General features: G+C 39.7%; 1 protein-coding gene across 1 annotated transcript; it reads left to right on the forward strand.

Annotated features, from left to right (window-relative positions):
- The first annotated feature begins 547 nt into the window (after positions 1-547).
- LOC145463142 (ankyrin repeat and FYVE domain-containing protein 1-like) lies at positions 548-19,622 on the forward strand. Its single transcript, XM_081446859.1, has 25 exons — positions 548-646; positions 1,301-1,496; positions 2,250-2,368; positions 3,047-3,182; positions 3,935-4,058; positions 4,589-4,738; positions 5,616-5,887; positions 6,545-6,679; positions 8,320-8,388; positions 8,555-8,706; positions 9,509-9,674; positions 10,350-10,771; positions 11,096-11,335; positions 11,762-12,011; positions 12,220-12,388; positions 12,976-13,112; positions 13,208-13,346; positions 13,799-13,999; positions 14,707-14,883; positions 15,103-15,250; positions 15,709-15,799; positions 16,224-16,348; positions 17,165-17,311; positions 17,831-17,921; positions 18,262-19,622. Exons 1-25 carry the CDS (start codon positions 634-636, stop codon positions 18,389-18,391), a joined length of 3,999 nt encoding a protein of 1,332 aa, XP_081302985.1. The 5' UTR covers positions 548-633; the 3' UTR covers positions 18,392-19,622.
- Positions 19,623-20,293: the final 671 nt, after the last annotated feature.

A 20,293-nucleotide genomic window follows, 5' to 3' on the forward strand; every position in this document is an offset into this window, starting at 1 on the left:
TGTATAGATCATTCATGTTATAAATTCAAGAAAAGAAATGCAACAGTTACAGTGAAAACACTAAAAATTATATTGTAAATAATACAAATGTTCATCGTCATAGACTATGAGTAATGTGTTTTTGACCTGTAATATCTACATAATTAAGATAAATTAATTTTTTTTATGATCAGGAATTATAATATTAATTGTAAATTAATATTAAATATTTTGTGGAGCAGGAACTAAAACAGTCACCAGAATTAGTAATGAACAACGAAAATAAAAATTGATACACTGCGTACATAGACAATTTGTATTGTGTTGATGTGGCGAACAAAAAACTTTTTCTTTCACCTCTCTCATAGACGTGGCATCTTTGTTGAAATATTTCAATTAAACTCGTTGGCAGTAAGCAAGCTTGTACATGTACATTGTAGGAAAAGGCTGAAAAACCTACCCCTCCCTCTCAACATTCTCCTTCCAGAGGAAAAAACAATTATCCAAACAAATTGAGTAAGGTTAAATGACTTTTCACTTCATAAGAAATGAGGAACAAGCATTATCACTTTGTACCCACCCTTCCTCGGTGTCCTCCGATGACCCCCACTCTGCCCTCTATAGATTACTTAGTGCGCAGAATCAAAATCAAAGATGGCGGACGAAGGTGAGTGTGTTTAACTTTGTCTTTAAACGTGCGGCGATCTCTTATATTGTAAATTTTGCATGTGGACTTGTTTAAACATTCGTCAAGAAGCCCATTTTGAAAAGTGCCTGTTTTTTGAAGCGTTATCGAAAGTTCTAAAATCACATCGATCACGCCGGTAGACGTTGCAAGCACTGTCATTCATTTTGCTTGACATTGTTTCTTTTGTGCGTTCAGTGATAAGCGATTTCCTTCCGCTATGGCTTGTTATATCTTTTTTTTTCGTAATATACATTTCACTTTTAAAATAAAGTACATTTACGGAATCAAAACACGTTTATCGTCGCGTGATTCGTGAACACACTCGATAAGAATCAATGTTTCTGGCATGGTTCAAGATTTTGACTGGGGAAGTAATGGCCGTTAAATCATCTTTCGTCCCGGCGTCACGTCCATGAGCAGCTATAACGCTTCAATAATCAACCGCCAACACAGCGCAAAAGAAACTAAAAACTCTGCTCATTTGTCAACAATAACACTTGGCCATTAGAGGTCAAGAGGGTGGTGTGTGTGTGTGTGTGTGGGGGGGGGGGGGGGGGGTAAGCTGTTGAGTTTCTGTATCAAGCACTGATGTTGTTTTTTTATTGCTATCTGTTAACTTGTCAATGGACGTAGGTCAGGTGGCCAAGCTTGAACGGCACCTGAGCCTGTTACGTCAGGAGTATGTCAAATTACAGAACAAGCTTGTGGATCTGGAACAGAAATACAGTGTAGCAGTAGCGACATCTGGGCAGACTGGAGAACATGAAAACACCTTTGTCAGCAGATTACTGAAAACTGTTGCTGAACTGTTTGACAAGGATTTGTACAGGTGCAGAGGACTGTTTCAATCATGCCTAGTGCTGTAAAACAAGTCAGGTTGTACAATAACCTGTGAGATGAGGACTAAAATAAATAAAATGTCATTGTCAAAGGGGATTTCCATAAATTACAAATACAGTAATGCATTTCAAGTGTTTCTATCACTAAGGGCAGCATTCAACTCTGGATTTTGTAAGACTGAGTGACTTGAAGGAATGACCTTTAGATGGATTGTTTGATATTAGAAACACCGTAAGCCTATTATGGGTAATACCTTTCTTTTCTATATGGCTTTTGTTTGTAGCCCATATAACACACGCTTTGATTGGCCAATTATAGGGTATTATTCTCCCATAATGCCCATGGGCTGATTATGGGCCTGCAAAACTAAAGCAAAAAGCTATGTACTAAAATAACCTATTACCCTTGAACATTCAGTCCTTACAGGAAAATCTCAAGCCTCAGCCTTGCCGTAATGACCTCACTATTGCTTGGTCAGTACATGTAGATGTAGGCAAGGTCACGACTTGAGATTTCCCGTAAAGAGCTCATTCTTAGTTAATAAGTACATGTAGTTATTAATAACAATTGTCATATTTATACACATGTAAGTTTATTATATAGGTGATGCCTATAAGATCAGTATTACTTCTTAGAACTAATCCCAGACCAATCTATGTAGCACTGTAAACCACAAAAACTGCTGATTAACAGATGCACTAAATATATTGTATTTTTTTATTTACATGTACTGTATCTACAGTGACATCACTGTATGTTTTGCGGACCAGAAAATTAAAGCGCACAAGTTTGTTTTGGCGGCACGTGGGGATCACTGGTCTAACAGAGATTTGAATGAGATCAGTGAACTTGAATTAACAGGTGACTCAGTGCCTTCAGTGTTTAATATATACAAAATTACGCATTTACAGTAACATTAAATCTTCCTTTAAAATTGCAATTTTATTGTCATCTTTTTTCTGCTTAATTCTCCTGACCACTAATACTATCATGTAATAAACTATTCACTGTCACATAATTACTCTCAACTGGTGATGAGTATACAAAACAAGGTAACTGTCATTTTAAAGATGATTTCAAGTCCATATTGAGCTCTCTCGAGAGTCTGTTCATGTTTTTTGTTTTGATTCATGTAAGGCATCTTAAAATGTAACATTTTGCAACTACTTTCATGATGTAAATTCAGTTTCATGTTAACTGTCATTATGGAGGCAAAGGTTGATGTTTCGTTCTTTCTGATATCACTTGATGAAACAACTTAGTAGCTGTAAAAATCAAGAAAACTGTAGGAAAGATAATTTAAAATACCTCAAAAATAAGATAAGTGGTTCATAACGAATGACATCGATTTGCATTCTATCGAGTGAGACTTGTAAACATTAGAGTGCTGAGACTGTGCAGTTTGCGCTGGAAATCATCTTTATAGTGCTATATGCTCATTGCAATTCAATGCCATCTTAAACAATGGTTTTGTGTTACGCATTTTTTAACAATATAGTAATTATCAGTTTATATTAACGTGGAGGCTGTTCCTTTTAGATGTAAGTTCATCCGTGGGCTTGACATTGATGAAGTGGGTCTATACTGACCAGGCAGAGATCCCCCATGATGAAGCTTTCCTTATAGAGCTGGTTAAAGCTGCAAAAAAGTACAGACTTAAAGAGCTAAAGGAGAGGTACAGTAACAAAAAAACAGGCATGGTCAAGTGAATGTACTTACAAATCAAAAACTTTTTAACATAGAAAGCAGTTGATAAAAAGGAACTGAGTACGGCTGACTATAAAATGAGCTTAACCTTCAGTGAAAACAGCACAGCACAAAAAGAAATGCCCATGATATTCGCTGGAGATATTTTATAACTAATTTTTAGAAGTCATTTTCAGGATAAGTAACCTGAAGTTAACGTAATGTTGAAAACATTTAGTTTTTTGCTTTTTCAGTCTTTGAAACCCTTTAAGCCTTGTAAAAATTAGTTACAAAAATTTATTTATAATTATTGTATTTTTAAACCAAGTACAATCTTCTTATCGACATGATCTACATGAAGTACATTTTTCTTTTCTCTTAACACTATCATTCAATAAAGAAATGAGTCTCATGTACATCGTAAGCTGACCATGAATTGATATCACTAGGGAGCATCAATGTGTTTGCAGCAGTAAGATTGATTCCAATGAAAGCGAAGAATGATCATCGCAGTTAATTTTCCAATTTAAGCAATTGGAAAGAAGAAGCCTGAAAAAATCAGGGCTTCAACGGGATTCGAACCCGTGACCCCCGCGATACCGGTGCGATGCTCTACCAACTGAGCTATGAAGCCACACATTGGGAACGAGGTCAATTAATTGAGTTCAATTAATTGAATTATTTCATATAAACTTTACATCATTGATTCCAATGTTGAAAAAACCTGTTTTCATCTGCTAGGTGTGAGAAGATGTTGATGTCGTCAGTGTCCGTATCGAACTGTATCAAGTTTTATCAGACAGCTGAAGATATAGGTGCCAAGGACTTGCAGAAGTATTGTGCAGAAATCATCTCTAATCACTGGGTTGGTGAAGTTTTGATGACATACAGATTCTCCTCTGCAATGTCTACTACTCACATACATGAAGTAGTGAGACAAGTCTTTTGTTTAAATATTCACGAAAGATCATGTCCATTTGAGGTCTATTATGAAACATGATGATCATATGCTTCTGTCATGATGAGGCTCTGTAAGGGGTTTTCAAGATACAGGATATATTTGGTTAAAAAATTAACGGGAATGATGCAGGATATATGGAGGAAAAATTAATGGCCAGGGATATGGGATATTAAGATCAGCTTAAATTGGATATTGAGAAGGGAAATCATTAATTTTTGCAACTGGAATTAACAGGATGTTTATGCTGAAAATTAACAGGATTTAATTGTTATACTCGGACACCCCCTAAATGGGCCTCCATGATGCTATCAGAGAAATTTAATTTTCATGCATATCATTACTAGGGATGCATGTTACTAATTATTTTCTAAACCTGGATTATGTTTCTTTTGAGTGGATTTGTTAAAAAGGTTGAATATGTTTCATGACTTTAGCATGACCTGAAAACAGAGGACTTCAGCAGTATGAGTGCACCGCTACTTTACGAAATGTTCAAGTCAAAGTCTGGCTTTCCACTTCATCTTGCAGTCAGACATCACAGAGAAGATGTAGTTTTTCTATTCCTTATAGAGTTCAACTCACAGGTAAACCAAAAAACACCTTTTATGATATGAATTATAAATTTTGTTAGAAATTAAGAGGCAGCTCATTCTGTAGTTTTTTTCTTGTTTTTAAGTACAGCAAGCATTTAAAAGTCTTATCTCATAGGCCATTTCCAAGTTGCCTTTTTGCCTCTGTGTCAACTTGAACCTTGTGCAAAACAATTTTATGCAATCAAATTCATTTTCAATGAAAGGTTTTGCAGGAGGACTTGTTTTGAAATAAAGGCACAAAGTAACTTAGAAATGGTCTATTGTAGAAGTTACAGTTGTAAAAGTTATCAAAATGGTGACCGGGGTTAGGGTCTGAAGGGAGTTTAAACCAGGGGAGGGATAGTTTGATATTTTCTGGAACAATACACTGTGGAGTGCATCTACATGTATGTAGAGATAAACCTGTATTTATATTAAATGATTTTCAAATGATTATTATTTTATAAACACCAACCGACACTTACATCAACATATTGCTGAATACACTACCCTGAATTTGTCATTGGAAAGCACATGTTTGACATGTCCAGGATCTCAAAACTGGTTTTAATTAACAATTTTTCAGTACTGAAAAAATGCTGCAACAAAAGTGATTGTCTTATCCACAAAATGTTAATTATTCAAGATCTTGAGACAACTTTTAGCGTGCAAACTGACTCTATCAGCACCGCACTTTTTATGTGAGATTACAAGCAAATGTCTATTATACTAGTTCCAATAATTTATATTCACACTGTGATAAAACTGTCATTTTTACCTTGATACTGATGGCAGCAATATTGAAGCGTTGGACAACTCTAATTTTATTATTTATGTTGACAATAATAATTATTGTCATTATCTACATCATTACATGTTTCTTTTCTAGCTACCAGGTAAGCTTAATGAATTGGAACCCTCCAGTGGACTGGTCCCACTACACATCGCACTCACTGAAAAACAAGAAAGCATAGCGAAGACACTCGTTGGTCACGGCTGTGATGTCAACATGGCTGATTATGATGGCAAGTGTTTGTTACATAAGGCCATCACGCAGGGCGACGAGTTTTCAGCAACATTTTTGGTCAAGAATGGAGCAAGAGGAAGTGCAGCGACACACAGCGAACATGTGACGCCATTGCATTTGGCTGCTTCATACAAGTGAGAAATAAAGTTCTGTCAGTTGCATTTCATACTGATTTAGAAAGAACAAAAACAACATCATGTGAAAGTGCTGCTCAATACAAGTAGCTTTCATTTGATTTAAAACAGAGTTGTCGCACACCAGCGCTAGGTTGTTCGAAAGCCAGTTAATGCTAACCCAGGATTAAAAGTTAACTGAAGTATTAATTTTTCTTGGATATAAATGTTTTTCACTGCATATGTTTTTTATAGTTTGAGATTTTTCAAATTCAACACTAAAGGACAAACAATGTAAACAGAAAACATCACCGAATAGTTGCAAAACTCAAATCAAAATTTTCACTAATCCTGGGTTGGCTTAATCGGCTTTGAACAACCCGGCCCAGAGGTTTGTAGACATACTTAAAAGATAGTAAGACTGAAGATCTATTCACTGTGCAAAGTAGTACAACATTGACAAGATAAACTTGAGATAAACTTGCAAAAAGCTGGGTTTATGCTTTTTAAGGTTACCCAAATGCAATCTGTTTTAATATTCTTCAATTTTGCCTATCCTAGCCCCTTTGTGGGTTTTCTCTGTTTCTTTAGCCATTACTGTGATTTTTCAGTTAATTCTATGACCATTGGGTCAGTGGTAGCCCCTTTCATTGATCGTAGTACTGTTTCTACATGCAGGCCTTGGTCAGCTTCTTCAGCTTCCACTGGAGTTACCAATTCACCTTCTATGACTTCATCAGAGGGCATGGCAAGAATCGCTGTTCTGCTGCTTGAAAATGGAGCCAATGCTGATGCGCAGGACAGTGCGGGGAGGTGAGTGTAGAAAGCATTGCTTGTGTACTGGCTCAATAGAAAGTGTAACATGGAAGAACTTTTCCAACAATTTTTTAGGTGAAAACCAGGTTTATGTGTTAAAAGTATTTTCAAACTTATTGGCTGGCAACTGCCAATGCACAGTAGGGGAAGGGTCTTATAATGGGCGTCCCCCCTCTCTATCATACCCCTTCCTTCCATCCTTCCTTCCATCCTTGCTCTCCTTGCATTTCCTCCTGTCTCCTCCGTTTTATGCCTGCTACATAGGCTAATCTACATGTATGTCAAGTTTCCCCAACATTTTGCTTACACCTATTTATTCAACATGGGACAGATGCTTTGAGTGAATTTCATGCTTAAGAAATTAGACAAAGGAAGAGGCCAAGGCCCAAAGAAATTTGGCTATCATTTGCTAAGCAACTGATTGCATCATGGTGGTGTAATGATTGTTGAGTGCTTAAAGGAGCTTAGTCATGTTATTTTGAGTTATTTTGGCCAGCCACGTAATTACCTTTAAACTGAAGGAAACCTGAAAATAGTAGTTTACTACGACAGAAAAACACCAAAGAGCTAATTGCTGCGGAGCGAGCGTAGCGAGCGAGCAGCAACATAAACAGGATTTAAGAAGAATATGTAAAAGGGGATCCAAATTCTCGAATTCATCACTTTTTACCAGAATGCATCGCATTTAACCAGAATGCACTGCGCCACTTTTTACCAGAGTGCGTTGCGCCACGAACTACAGGAGGACGCCTTTTGGCGTAGATTCCAGTGAGAAAGATTAGTAGTTGTGTTTTGCTCTGATTCACCTGTAAAACGATGTGAAGGAGATTGTGCCTGCTTTCACAACTCTTGCTTTTGTTCTTAATGCATGCAGTATGTGAAAGTTTGTAAATCTGGACGATTAATTGTGACATCTTAATTTTAAACTTAGTATGTCATTTCTTAGCAGTCTCGCCTACTTGGCCGAATTCTTAAATGAAGAGAAATCGTCGCTCCTAAAGCTCGCAGAATAATTAAAACAAACGAAAACAGTAGAACACGCTAATTTCATATATGCTGCGATCTATTTCTTTTCATCCAAACATGAATTTAAGCTAAAGCTTTAGCATTTTCACACATCGCGATGGACGCGTCCTCGACACAGTCTGTCAACATTCTTGAGACATTTAATGCGTATCAATACAGAATTTATAAGTTAGATTTCTGCTCCTACAACTTCCACATCTTTCGATTTTCGAGATCTGGTAAAGGGGAGATTGATGTGTATCTTTTCATGTTCAAACATGGGTCAGATCACTATATGCTTTTTTGTCACGATCCCTTGTCACACCTCGCCATCCATGTGTCATCATGCATGAAGTTGTAGATGAATCACTGCGTAAAATATGTCACTATCAATAGAATGTGCCGCAGCATTATTATCTTTTAGATACCCTAGTAATAAAGCATAAAGGAACAAGGTTGGTTAAGGATGGAGAAGATTAACGCAGATTACCAACAACGAACTTTACATTTAGGCTAAACTTTTCAAGATGAGCAAATTGTGACGTAGCTCTTTTAAATGGAAATTTGTCAAAAATGACTTTTTTTCCTAACTGCCAATATCTTACGTGTCCATGTGTGTCTTCATATCTCAGGACTGCTTTACACAGAGCCATAGAAGCTCAGAATGATGCCGTTCTTAGCGTTCTTCTTCAGAAAGCCAAGTGAGTAGGTTTAAAATATTAATTCTCCTTACTGGAAACCAGCATTCATCTTATTTTTTGATTCTGAGAATCTCGTGTTCTTGTGTTAAGATGGAAAGCACTACTTGGAGTATGTTTCAGGGATATTCCATGCTGATTGCATGGTCTCATTTGCCGTTCATTTCAGGCTCAATCTTGAGCTGCGTGATAACGAGGGCCGGGTGCCGTTGTGGCTGGCGTTATCACGTGACACACGAGTTGATCCAGTGGATGAAGACAGCTTGGCGGCAAAGCTTGTGAAGCATGGGGCGAGTCCTGACGCTATCAACAATATAACAGGTGACTGGTCTCTCTTCCTGTTGTTGTTGTTGTTGTTGTTGATTTTGAAGATGATCCACACTATTACTGTATCTGTACAGATTATAAATTTACTGAATTTATAAGGCTTCATCCTTCAGAAAAAAAGTGTAGGATTGTATCCCAGGTATAGACTGTTCACAGCGCTTTATTTTCTCGATTCGATCGTTGAACGCGCGGATAAAATCGCGAAAGAAGTGGACGCTAGCGCGTGAACAGTCTATCTCAGCCGAACCAACACTCTGATGAGAAATTTGAATGCGTAACATTTCCAGGCCGAAGTTTGTCACCAGTCAGTTTGTAGCTAACTCAGACACAGAACCCCAGGGTTTGGAAGAACCAAAATGCAGAGAGAAATCGGTGACATTCACTTCTTTTTAAAAGGGTAGATAAATTTTGTTTCGTGACTCGTTATCACACTTTGTGTGGAATTACCCCTTAATCAAACAGACACCAATAACGAAGAAAAAAAAAACAGGTGTGGGAGACGAATACATCTGATCACCTTCTGATCTCTCTGGTCGAGCGCCATACCTACTGAGGTACTGGTAGACACGTAGGCAGGCACGCTAGATCATTTGCTGGGTTATTGTGTGACATGGAACATAACACCCTGCATGCTGCTGGGATCAGTTCTGTCGAGATGTCAACTGTGGTGATAGACACAAAGATGATAAATAGACAGGCAGTGCGATGTAACTGAACTTCACATGAAGCGGTTAATCTTACCAGTACTGTTTTCAGTCATTACTTAATTTTGTTTTAATTCATTTTTTCACTTAAGGTGATTCCCTGCTTCATATGGCGGCTGCTTCTGGTCGAGAGGAGGCAGGTCTGTTTTTAGCTTCGCACGGAGCCCAACCAAACCACACCAACAAGCATGGCGAGATGCCTCTGCATGTTGCTGCGAGAAAAGGCCTGGCGAGACTCGTGTCTGAACTTCTTAACAAGTAGGCACCGACAAATTACTATTTAGATGCGTGTCTTCTTCAGTAACTTTGCTTGCCAAGAAATAGCGTAAAAAAATTGAATAGTCTGTAATCATTACAGACTATTGGTGGGGAGGAGGACTCATTGTTAGTGCGCTCGCCTCCGGATCGAACGGTCCGGTTGCGAGCCCTGGCCGGGGAAATTGTGTTGTGTTCTTGGGCAATACACTCTACTCTCACAGTGCCTCTTTCCTCCCAGGTGTACAAATGCGTACCGGCGAATTTAATGCTGGGGATAACCCTTCGGTGGACTAGAATCCCATCCAGGGGGGAGTAGAAATGTTTCTACTCGCTTCATGAGTACAGGAATCGGGATACGCGCCGGCCTGATGGGCCACTTGGCTCGTATGCAGACTTATTACAGAACTCCGAAGTGGCCTCAACTGATTGGCGACATACATACATAAACTTTATTAATGTGTTTTTACATCTAGCCGATGGGGACACTTGATATAATTAACATAATAACCTATTAACTGTTTTCTAATGAACTGTTAAAAAGCCTAACAATATAACTAACGATATAATATAGTTAAAAACCAACAAACTATTTTACAAACGGTTTCTCAGTCTCTGAACGCGCTGCCTCAGGTTATACAGAAAAATACTTATCTTATCTTTTTTTTTCTTTTTCAGCGGTGCAAATCCAAACGCCCAAACCACAGAAACAGAAGAGATGAAAGTTAAAGCCGCGGAAAGAATGCAAGCGAGAGAGGCAGCCAAGAAAGAAGCCAGACAAAAGGCCGTAGAAAAATTCCGGGAAATCCAAACGGCCAAGGCTGCAGAAAAAGCTAAAGAAGCGGAACGGCAGAAAAAGGCGCAGAAGTTACCCTCACCTCAACCGAAAGCCGCACCGCCTGTGTCGGCCATCACATCAAATAAAATGAACTCCTTCGAGGCAGACCTGGGTCACAGCACGAATCCTTTTGATGAACCGGATTTCTCGTTCTCTTCTGAAGATGGTGCTAATCCTTTCTTGGATGACATAAGAGCTGCGTCAGCGGCTGCTTCAGCTTTATCTTTTGGTGGCAATCCTTTTGAAGAGAATACAAGTATAGGTGAGATAAACAGACTGATCCATTACTTGTATGAAATTTCGGACGATTTAAATTTCAGACAAAAACGTGTCCGAAAATATTTCAAGCGTCCGAATTTTTTGAGCGTCCAAGGTATTTACATTACAGTATACAACTTTTAAGTACCTACTTTCTTGGGCGATACCGTCACATGTACTCAAGGCCAATAAACATACGGCCCCTTTAGCCTGCTAAATCCGACAGTAACCGTGACGTGGCCCGTTACGTTCGGAGTTCCACGGTAATGTGTTTTGCCCACCTCTTTGCAAGAGCTGACAAACTAATGACCAGTCCTTTGTTGGGTAGAGACCAGCTCAATACCAGACTCCTCTCCCAGTGAAGCTAGTTCAGTAGGTGCATCCGCTGACGCTGACGCGGATCAGACTCCTACAGAAGACATGATCCATAAGCTGATTGAGGACTACCAACTCTATCAAGATCCTTACCTCAAAGCTGTGATCATCGACTGCCATGGAAGAACTCCGTTACACGTTGCAGTAGCCGACAAACACGAGGATGTCGTGAATTGTTTTATAGACTTTCAAGGTTAGTGAGTCCTACTTTCCTCTGCAAACAACCGGTCACATCCTTAGAAGAAACTAAGAATTAAAGTATAATTATCCCTGACATGTCACAAGACATAATTTGATTTTTGCTTTTATTGTCCTGTAGTTGTCTTCTTTAAGTCATAGGGATCAGTGTGATGTTTAGCTTGGGTCACTGAAAGCATAGTTATTCGTTTCCTTGATTTGTAAGCTCATTGGATATGGAAGCCCAGTAAAAACAAGCAGATTTCAATGGCCGAATTAAAGAGATTCCGCGGAAATTAAGTGCTTTGATTTCTTCTTTTTGAATTTTGGATTGGATACTGCAAGGAGAGAAACGGGGGAGAGAAGTCTGCTTGTGTGGAAGATATCTTTTAACGTATCTCGTTGGACTGATCGTTAGATAAGTTACATATTCACTTCACAGGTAGTCTCGGCAGGGGTGGTCGCCTTCCTATCGTACCAGACTTCAACTTGTCAGACAGCGAGGATCAGACGCCTTTGGAGCTAGCCCTGTGTACAGGACAGATATCTGTAGCCAGTAGACTGCTTGATGCAGGAGCAAGTATCGAGGTACAGACGACTAAAGGTCTGACACTGCTGCACAAGGCGGTGAGGAGAGGAGATAACGCCAGTGCTTTGTTTCTACTGGAGCACGGAGCAGATATCAATAACAAGTATGTCACGCCATTAGCTCAAATGCAGCGTATTTCTCTTTGACTCTTTGGTCCACTTGTAAAGTCCTTTCTGTCACGCTACGGTGCGTGACGCTACTGCTCGTGACGCTATTGTACCTGGCGCTACTGTGCGTGACCTAGCGTTACATCGAGGTTAGCGTTGCTCGCGCTATTTTTACTTCTAATTGTTGTGTGAATTTTATTCAAGGACCAAGGAGAACAAGACACCGCTGCAACTAGCAATCCAGTGCCGTCTGCAGCCAGTGGTAGACGCGCTTTGTAAGAAAGGAGCCGACTTAAATAGCTGCGATGAGAAGAACAATTGTCCTCTGTGGGTGGCGCTGAAGAGTGGACAGCAAGATATTGCTTCCACCTTGGTGAGTTAAACAAATGGATTCTAGAAAATGCTCACAAGTGGAGCAAGCTTGTCTTTTGACAGTTTGTTAGCCAGTTGCTCAAGCGACGTCATCAGACATCGGGCTTTACAACCTCAGTGAGCTCGAATTGGCGTGGTCAAAGACACAGGTCTGTGGCTCAGCTCAGTTTGGTTTGTTTATTGCCCCATTTCAGATCCTGTGATGTTTTCTAGAGACTTGTTCTCTTATCTCACTTAAGACTTTTATACTTTCACTTAACGCGAGAATATGATACAATCTGAAGAAAACAATTCTACAAAGTAACATAATGTGGTCTCAAATAGGGAGCAAATAGAACAGAGGAAAAAAAAGGGGTTTGGATCAATGCTTTCTTTGTAAATATATTTGGTAAACAAACGATGTTATTATGCACCATTATGTATTCCAGAAATATTAAATTCATTTTCATGTTAAAGCATTTTATGCAACGGCCTGTACAAAAAGGTCTCTTTGTAACGCTGAACTTTGTACTTTGCGTATTATTTTCCCATATTGGTAAAAAAGCTAGTGGATTAGAACATATATTGAATTACACAATTCACCACTAGGTTTTGTACGGCTGTGACACAGACGCGTGGAATATGGGCCCTAATGGTTGTACCCAATCCCTTCTCCATCGCGCCATCGCTGGTCGAGACGAACCTTCGGCGTGTTTCCTTATTCGAAGCGGTTGTGACATCAACAGGTAAACTTCTTTCCTAGTTGAAGATCTTTTCTTTTAGTGAGGGAATTCAACTGGACTATTTTGAATTTACTGACCTCAATGATATTGTTTTCCAGTCCCCGGCGGCCCGGTCCTGACGGGGAGGGAGGTGTTGAAGCCTGGGATGGAATGACTCCTCTTCACTTAGCTTGTGATGCTGGTTTGGATAACGTGTTACAATCTTTGCTCGAGCATAAAGTGAACGTCAACAGCAAGGTTTGTCATGCATTTATGTGACTGTTTTTTAGTTTAAAATTACATGGCTGCCACAGGTCAGGAAATGGTGGGGAAAAATACTCTTCAAGGTCAGGGAAAAGTCAGGGAATTTTATTTTGAGTCAGGGAAAATTGACATTTTGAAGGAAAATCAGGGAAAATTGTTAGTAACCCGGCTATACCATTGAAGGCTGGAAGAAAGATATGGGGACACTGTGATTCAACGATTTTTTTCCGTAATGACGAAGTAAAGAAGGAAAAATTTGTTGAACACTAGATCTGACATTTTGAATTTCTTTGGTCAGGGAAATTTTGTTTTTATCAGGGAAAAATCAGAGAACTTTGAACAGTAATGTCCGTGGCAACCATGATAAGCGTTGTATAATTTAGTCGAGCTCAAGAACAAACCTTTGAGATGAATTAATGAATATTTATCATCCTGATCATTTCCAGGACTCTGAGGGTCGTAGTCCAATCCATATCGCAATCACCAGCAAGCATCCTATCGTCACCAGGCTTCTGCTCAGCCATCCGGAACTAACCATGAACGTCACGGACCGCTCAGGTCAGACGCCATTCGCTGTTGCTTTGAGAACACGTGATCACGAGGCTGCAGGAGCTATTTTGGCACGTGAACCAGGCGCCGCTGAACAGGTGACGAAGAAGCTACTATGGACTCCTTAAAAAGCTGTTAAAAGCTTGAGTGGGGACTCGTATGGCGGCCGGGGCGGGGAATGTGGATTGTAACAGTTGGGGTATTTCTTCAGACTTCTCTTTTGGTGCACTGACATTGGTGACCGAAACGTCCGTACTACCTGCAGTGGCTGATTGGTTGATTTTGAATTTTCGCGCGAAAGTAACAACCAATCAGAGTTAAGGATTTTTGCATAGCTACGTCCTCAGTATGAGATTTTTCTGCCCGAATCTCCGACTTCTCCCTCGATTTGTGGGTGGGGGAGAGGGGAGATGAGATTGACTGCACGAGGAGAGAAGCTTGTTTACTCGAGAAACAATATGTCACATTGCACTATAAAGCAAGTTTTGCTATTAACGTTTTACTCTTCAAACTTGCTAACTTACACTGTTATGTTGTTTTCTGTTAGCTGTAGTTTTTTCTATTGTTTTACTTGTACCTTTTGTAATTTTGCTGTAAATTATCATTAGTTTTTTTCTTTCTTTCTTTTTTAATATTAACTCTTGCCCGCGCCTCGATTAGTTCTGGAATTAATTGCGGGGGCAAGCAACTCTTGTAACTCTATATAAGAAAAACAAAGTTAAAGGTCAAAAAATTAAAAAGCACTAGCTAATAAGTTGTTTCCTATATATCCTATCAATTCTTTACTGTTTACTTTTATTTCCAGTTCGACTCCAAGGGCCGCAACTTCCTTCACTTGGCGATACAAAACGTTGACGTCGAGACTGTCTTGTTTCTTATTGGCGTGTCGGCCAATGTCAACTCTAGAATCCAGGACTCTTCTCACAGAACGCCGCTGCACTTGGCAGTTAGCGCAGGCTCAGAAATTATTGTGAGACACTTGGTAAGATATTGGTAATTTGCTTTCGACACTATGTGGTTTAAAACTTAAATTGTTGACAAATATAGTTTGGTAAGGTATCCTCCGCAGGCGAACCGTGGGTTGTACCTCAAACTCGAGTGTCAGCGTTGAACGGTTTGGTTTATTTGTGCTTACCGTCCTGAAAATACACGATCTGCTCTGCCTTACTCTCTTGTGATTTGCTTTTATTTGTCTTTAAAGCTCCTCGCGGGCAGCAGAGTAAATGATGCCGACAAGCATCGTCAAACAGCATTGCACATGGCGGCTGCTAACAACAGCGCGTCCATCATAAGTGTTCTACTGGAAAATGGAATTGATCCAGACGCTGTGGACGAGAGAGGAAACAACGGTAAGGAATTCCTGTAAAATCGCAAAACAACGGCATCGACTTCTTCTAAGGACTACAACTCGTTTAAGGACTTCAAAAAACAACGGCATGAATTTGCTGTAAGGACACGGGTATTGAATTCTTTAAACAATGATATGGAATGGCTCAAAACGCTAACATCATGGAATTCTTTGTTGGATGTGATACAAAAATATTCTGAACATTACAGATGAGCTACAAGTTACCTTTGTTTAAACATTGTCGCCCATTGTCATCAATTTCATTCATCATCGTCCATTATTCTTTTGTGGAGATTAACTGATTGATTGATTGATTTACTTATTTGTTTATTTCTTTGCCCAGTTTACTGTAGATGATTTTACTGTAGTCATTCCTGAACAGTTCTCTGAGATCACTAGGTCCAGGCTCACAGGACATTGCTCGATCACTTACGTCAATGAACCTCTATTATCTTTCAGCTCTGCACGTGGCAGTGCAGTGTGGTCACGTGGAGGCTGTTCGCGTGCTACTCACGGAATCATCTATAAATGCGGAAGCTTTTAATGCAAGGTAAGTGCCTTATTTTTCCGGTTATATGCTCCGGGCTCATACAACTTTATAAGGGGTTTTGGTTACATAAATATCTGGAAGACCTCATAACCCTGCGTGGACCTCATAACCCTTGTCGCTCCTCGAAAAACTACGCCCCTGTTTCTTTGTGAGACTATACTGTGTTAGCCTCCTGTGCATTCGTTGTTATTGCTCGTTACGCACTCCTCCCTTACGTTGGAGGGGAGGAAAGATTGCATGACAAGTCCAAAGAGCGTTTATAGGTGTGGATATTCTGTAATATAAAGATGCTGGCAAGTCAACTGGTATTGTCATTCCTAATGGAAAGACTACAATTGCTAATCAGCTCTAATGTTAAAAAAGGTAAAGTTGTACAAAGCTCCTTAAATAAAGTTTCCTTGTGTGTTTTTTCATGTGTGTCTAGAGGCCAGAATCCACTTCACATTCTAGCGCAGTACGCCAAGGACAACGCTGTGGCCATATTTGAATTGTTTCGTCAGTCAATGCCTGATTATCCCATCAATGCGCTTGATGCCGACGAAAACATCGGTGAGTTATTATTTTGAAAAGATATGATGTGGGCTAAGAGTAAGGAGACTTAATAAACAAGTATGGCGGAACGCTGAAAGGAGTGCTAAATGCGGTGGTTATTTTAGCTCGAGAGTTAGTCATAAGTCGAGAGAAGATCATAGACGAGTTAGAGAACGGGAAAAAAACAACGGTGAAAATCTAAAGCTAAAAGAGGGCGACATCTTGAAAGCAATGTTTCCCTAGACAAAACCCTGTAGATTGCAGTGTCAGACAGAAATGTCTTCTTCAATGTTATCTTCTCATTATTTATAACTAATTAACCCTGAAATCCTCTTCGTATCTTGCGTTCCGCCTAGTGTTCCGTCACATCATATTTGTACCCCTTGGTCTCTCTCATCCAATAATATTAAAGAAAATAACACCAAAAAGCTTGTTAGGATACGCTCTGCCAAAAGAATGTCCAGACTGCAATTTGTATAAAGAGTGGGAAATTTAGATGCATGGCCAAAATCGCGATTTGGTTGAAATTTTGACCTGATTGGCAAGAAATGAAATGGAGCCACTCTGATTGGTTAGTACAAAGCTGTAGAAGTTCCGTCTGTGAAACAGTTTTAGAACTCAGCCAACCCAAATCAAAAAAAAAAAAATTACATTTGGCATCTGGACTCGGAAATCGAACTATTGGTTGGAGCTACTGATGAAAGGAACGTACTGACGTACTGAATAGTATCTCAGTGTCATATCTGGAACTATCATAGCACCGAGTGATTAAGCGGAAGAGTTATTTCAGTACACCTGTACAATCGTGATATCGTATACGTTTCCTTCTCGCAGCATTGTTTCTTGCTTACACCAATGGCGCGGCTCGATTGTGCCGTGAGCTGCTGAAGGCAGGTGGAAGCCTGGCCACCATTAACAGACATGGAGTGTCGATATTTAACGCGCAAGTACCAACAAAGAAGCTTCTTTACACGTTACTGGGTAAGTATATAATGTTGTTACAGTTGATCCCCGCCTTTTCGAACTCTCAGGGGACGAGAAAAACAGCTCGAAATAGCGGGGATTCGAAATAGCCGATAGTAAATGACTGAAGAGCAAATCCAAGAAAAATAGATTTTAAAGGGGAATTCGAAATAACCGAGTTGAAATTAGGGGAGTCTAACTGTATTTGTTATCGGCCATATGGATCACAACGGAGAAATGCGAAGAAAAAACTCGTGAGAATTCAAAGAGGGGGAGCTTTTTTGCAGGACGCTTTACGTTGGAAAAGAGAGACTGCTTGTGTACTGCATGAGACAAGACAGATACTCCTTAATTATTAGTTGTGTCATTCTTATAACTGGTATGTATGGCTTTGCAGTGATTTTTTATGAGAAATTAGATGCAGGTCAAAGATCACTGAAATGAATGTAAAACCACGATCTGTTTTGAGTTCTGAGATTTTCCAGCCTTGAATGAACTATATCTGAAATGCTTTTTAAATTGTTTTTCCTATTCAAGACATGCTGAGTGCTGAGCCGCAGTGGATTGACGGACCCGTGTGTCATGAGTGTTCTATCAAATTCTCCGTGAAAACTCGAAAACATCACTGGTCAGTAAGAACTATTTACTTCAGCCGCAACCCCCAAATGATCCTATGCTTAAGCAGGCAAAGTGGAAGCCGGGGGTGGTGCCGGGTAAATGGTTAACGTGTTGGACTCCGGATCGAAGGGTCTGGGCTCCAGCTCTGGGCCCTGGGTAATTGTGTTGGGTTCTTGGGCGAGACAGTTTACTCTCGCAGTGTTTCGTTTCACCAAGGAGGTTACATTGGTATTGATGAACTGTTACGGTAATGCTGCAGATTTGGTTTCCGTTGGGTCATTGAAGTCACCTATCTTTTTTTGGTTATTATTACTTTCTCATGATTCTTCTTCGTGTATATTTTTTTTCAGTCGTCACTGCGGTCGCCTTCTTTGTGCCAAGTGTTCATCCAAACAGATCCCCATCATAAAATACGAGTTAACCAAACCTGTGCGAGTCTGTGATGTCTGTTTTGAAATGCTGACCTCAGGAGCAAGCTAGTACTTTCTCAACGCCTAAATGCTACTACACGTCCGGATGTCTTCTCTAAAAACCGACAAGTTTAAAGGAGAAATGTCGCAGGATACGCATGCGCGACTTCAGAAACAAAATTGCCCCCGCAAAAATATCAAAATTTAATAGCAAATCGGACAACTGTAAACAATTACTTGGCCTTTTTGTGAAGGTTTCAGCGTAGTCCTACGTATTTCCATGAAAAGATAAGATTTTGAAATTGTGTAGACGTTATAAGCGCACATAAGCGTCTCTGTATTGGAAATACCTTGTCTCCTTTAAAGGAGCTTGAAAGGAGCTCAGTCACTGTATTTTGAGTCAGTTTTGCGACGTACAAAATTACCTTTAGATTGAAGGAAAATTGAAAAAAGTAGTTTACTATGATAGAAAAAATAGAATCATAAACCATAGAGGAACAAGGATGGTTAAGTGATATGTCAAACACGAGAGACAGTGTTTCATCGGGATGTCCAAACAGAAAATACGACGTGCAGCGGTGTATTTTTGACGAAATTCGAGGTGTTTGAATAGCCGATGAAACACTGTCCCGAGTGTTTGATATACCTTTTCAATCGAAACAAACTAAGGCGAAAACGGAGAAGTAAAATCGTCAAAATCTTTGCTATTTATTACTTTGAGAAGGATAGAGAAGATTAAAACGGATTACAAACGACGAACTTGAAAACTTAAAGCTAAACTTTTTTAGATGCGCAAATCGTGACGTAGCTCCTTGAAGTGTTTTATTCCATGTTTTGTTAGGTTTTCGTCGTCCATCTTTGACCAATACACGTTGAGTTGTATTTTTCGACCGTGGCATGTTATTGTCGGTTTCCATAGTTCTTGTGTTTTGATTAGTCAAAAAGTACGAAACCCATCAGAATGTTGTCAAAGAGACGTCAAAAACCAAACTTTGTCGTGCGCGCGGCACGCATGCGCTTTTAAATGGGCTTTTTCTAAGAACTCGTTTCCAGGACCACCGTTAGTCGACGCCATTTTGTATTTCTCACAACAAACTTAATCACTTCAAACTTCACCGCAACTCTGACCCGCCTAACAATCATACAGCGCTTTCTAGTCGGGCAATGCTCTGCTTGGTCAGATTGACACTAAATAATCACAACAGAATGCGAGAATCGTAGGTAACAATTTAGTTTAGTATAAAATGAATTTGTCCGATAATTGTAAAAAGGTATGTTCTATAGAATAAATGTTTACAAAACACGTTAGTTTGGTCTACTGACTGTAACGCTTGCGTGCTGGACAGCGAAAAAACCGACTTCACTGTGGGCTTGAAACACTTTCTTGTTTGGGATAGCCCGCATCCCGTACCCGCAACCCACAACCAGTACCCGCACCTTGATTGTCCTGACTAACGCATGAAAACAATGGAAAATGAAGGAGTGAGAGATGAAATGGTTTACTGTAAACGTTAAAGATTGTAGTTACCCAGTAGTTCTCTTAAAGCAGGTTTAGGGAGCTTATTTGTTCAGTTAGCGTTATTGATAAGTTGTGAAAATGATTTCTGCCGCCTGCTTTGTCTCATCACGTCACTTACATGTTGAGTGATCAACCATTGGGTGTTGATTGGTTTATGGCTGTGAACTTTGTCAGAGTATAGTTGTCCGTTGAATTCAGGCTATATCAAGCACCTTTGATTTCGGTCGCCGATTTAAAACAAGTCATCATGTAATGACGGTGTGCATCTCGAAGATTTTCAATTTTTTTTTTCCAAAGGAAAAAACATACATGAATTGCATCACAGATATATAACTGCGTAATTGGCACTTTATCTACGATCCTGCTGGAGGGCAACAATTGTTTTTTTTTTTTCAGCAGCGCATTTTCCTTAAAAAAAAAAGTCGAGTTAGTGCGAGAACTGACCTAAAAAAT

This window comes from Orbicella franksi, chromosome 12, assembly GCF_964199315.1.
Source record: "Orbicella franksi chromosome 12, jaOrbFran1.1, whole genome shotgun sequence".
NCBI classification, from domain to species: domain Eukaryota; kingdom Metazoa; phylum Cnidaria; class Anthozoa; order Scleractinia; family Merulinidae; genus Orbicella; species Orbicella franksi.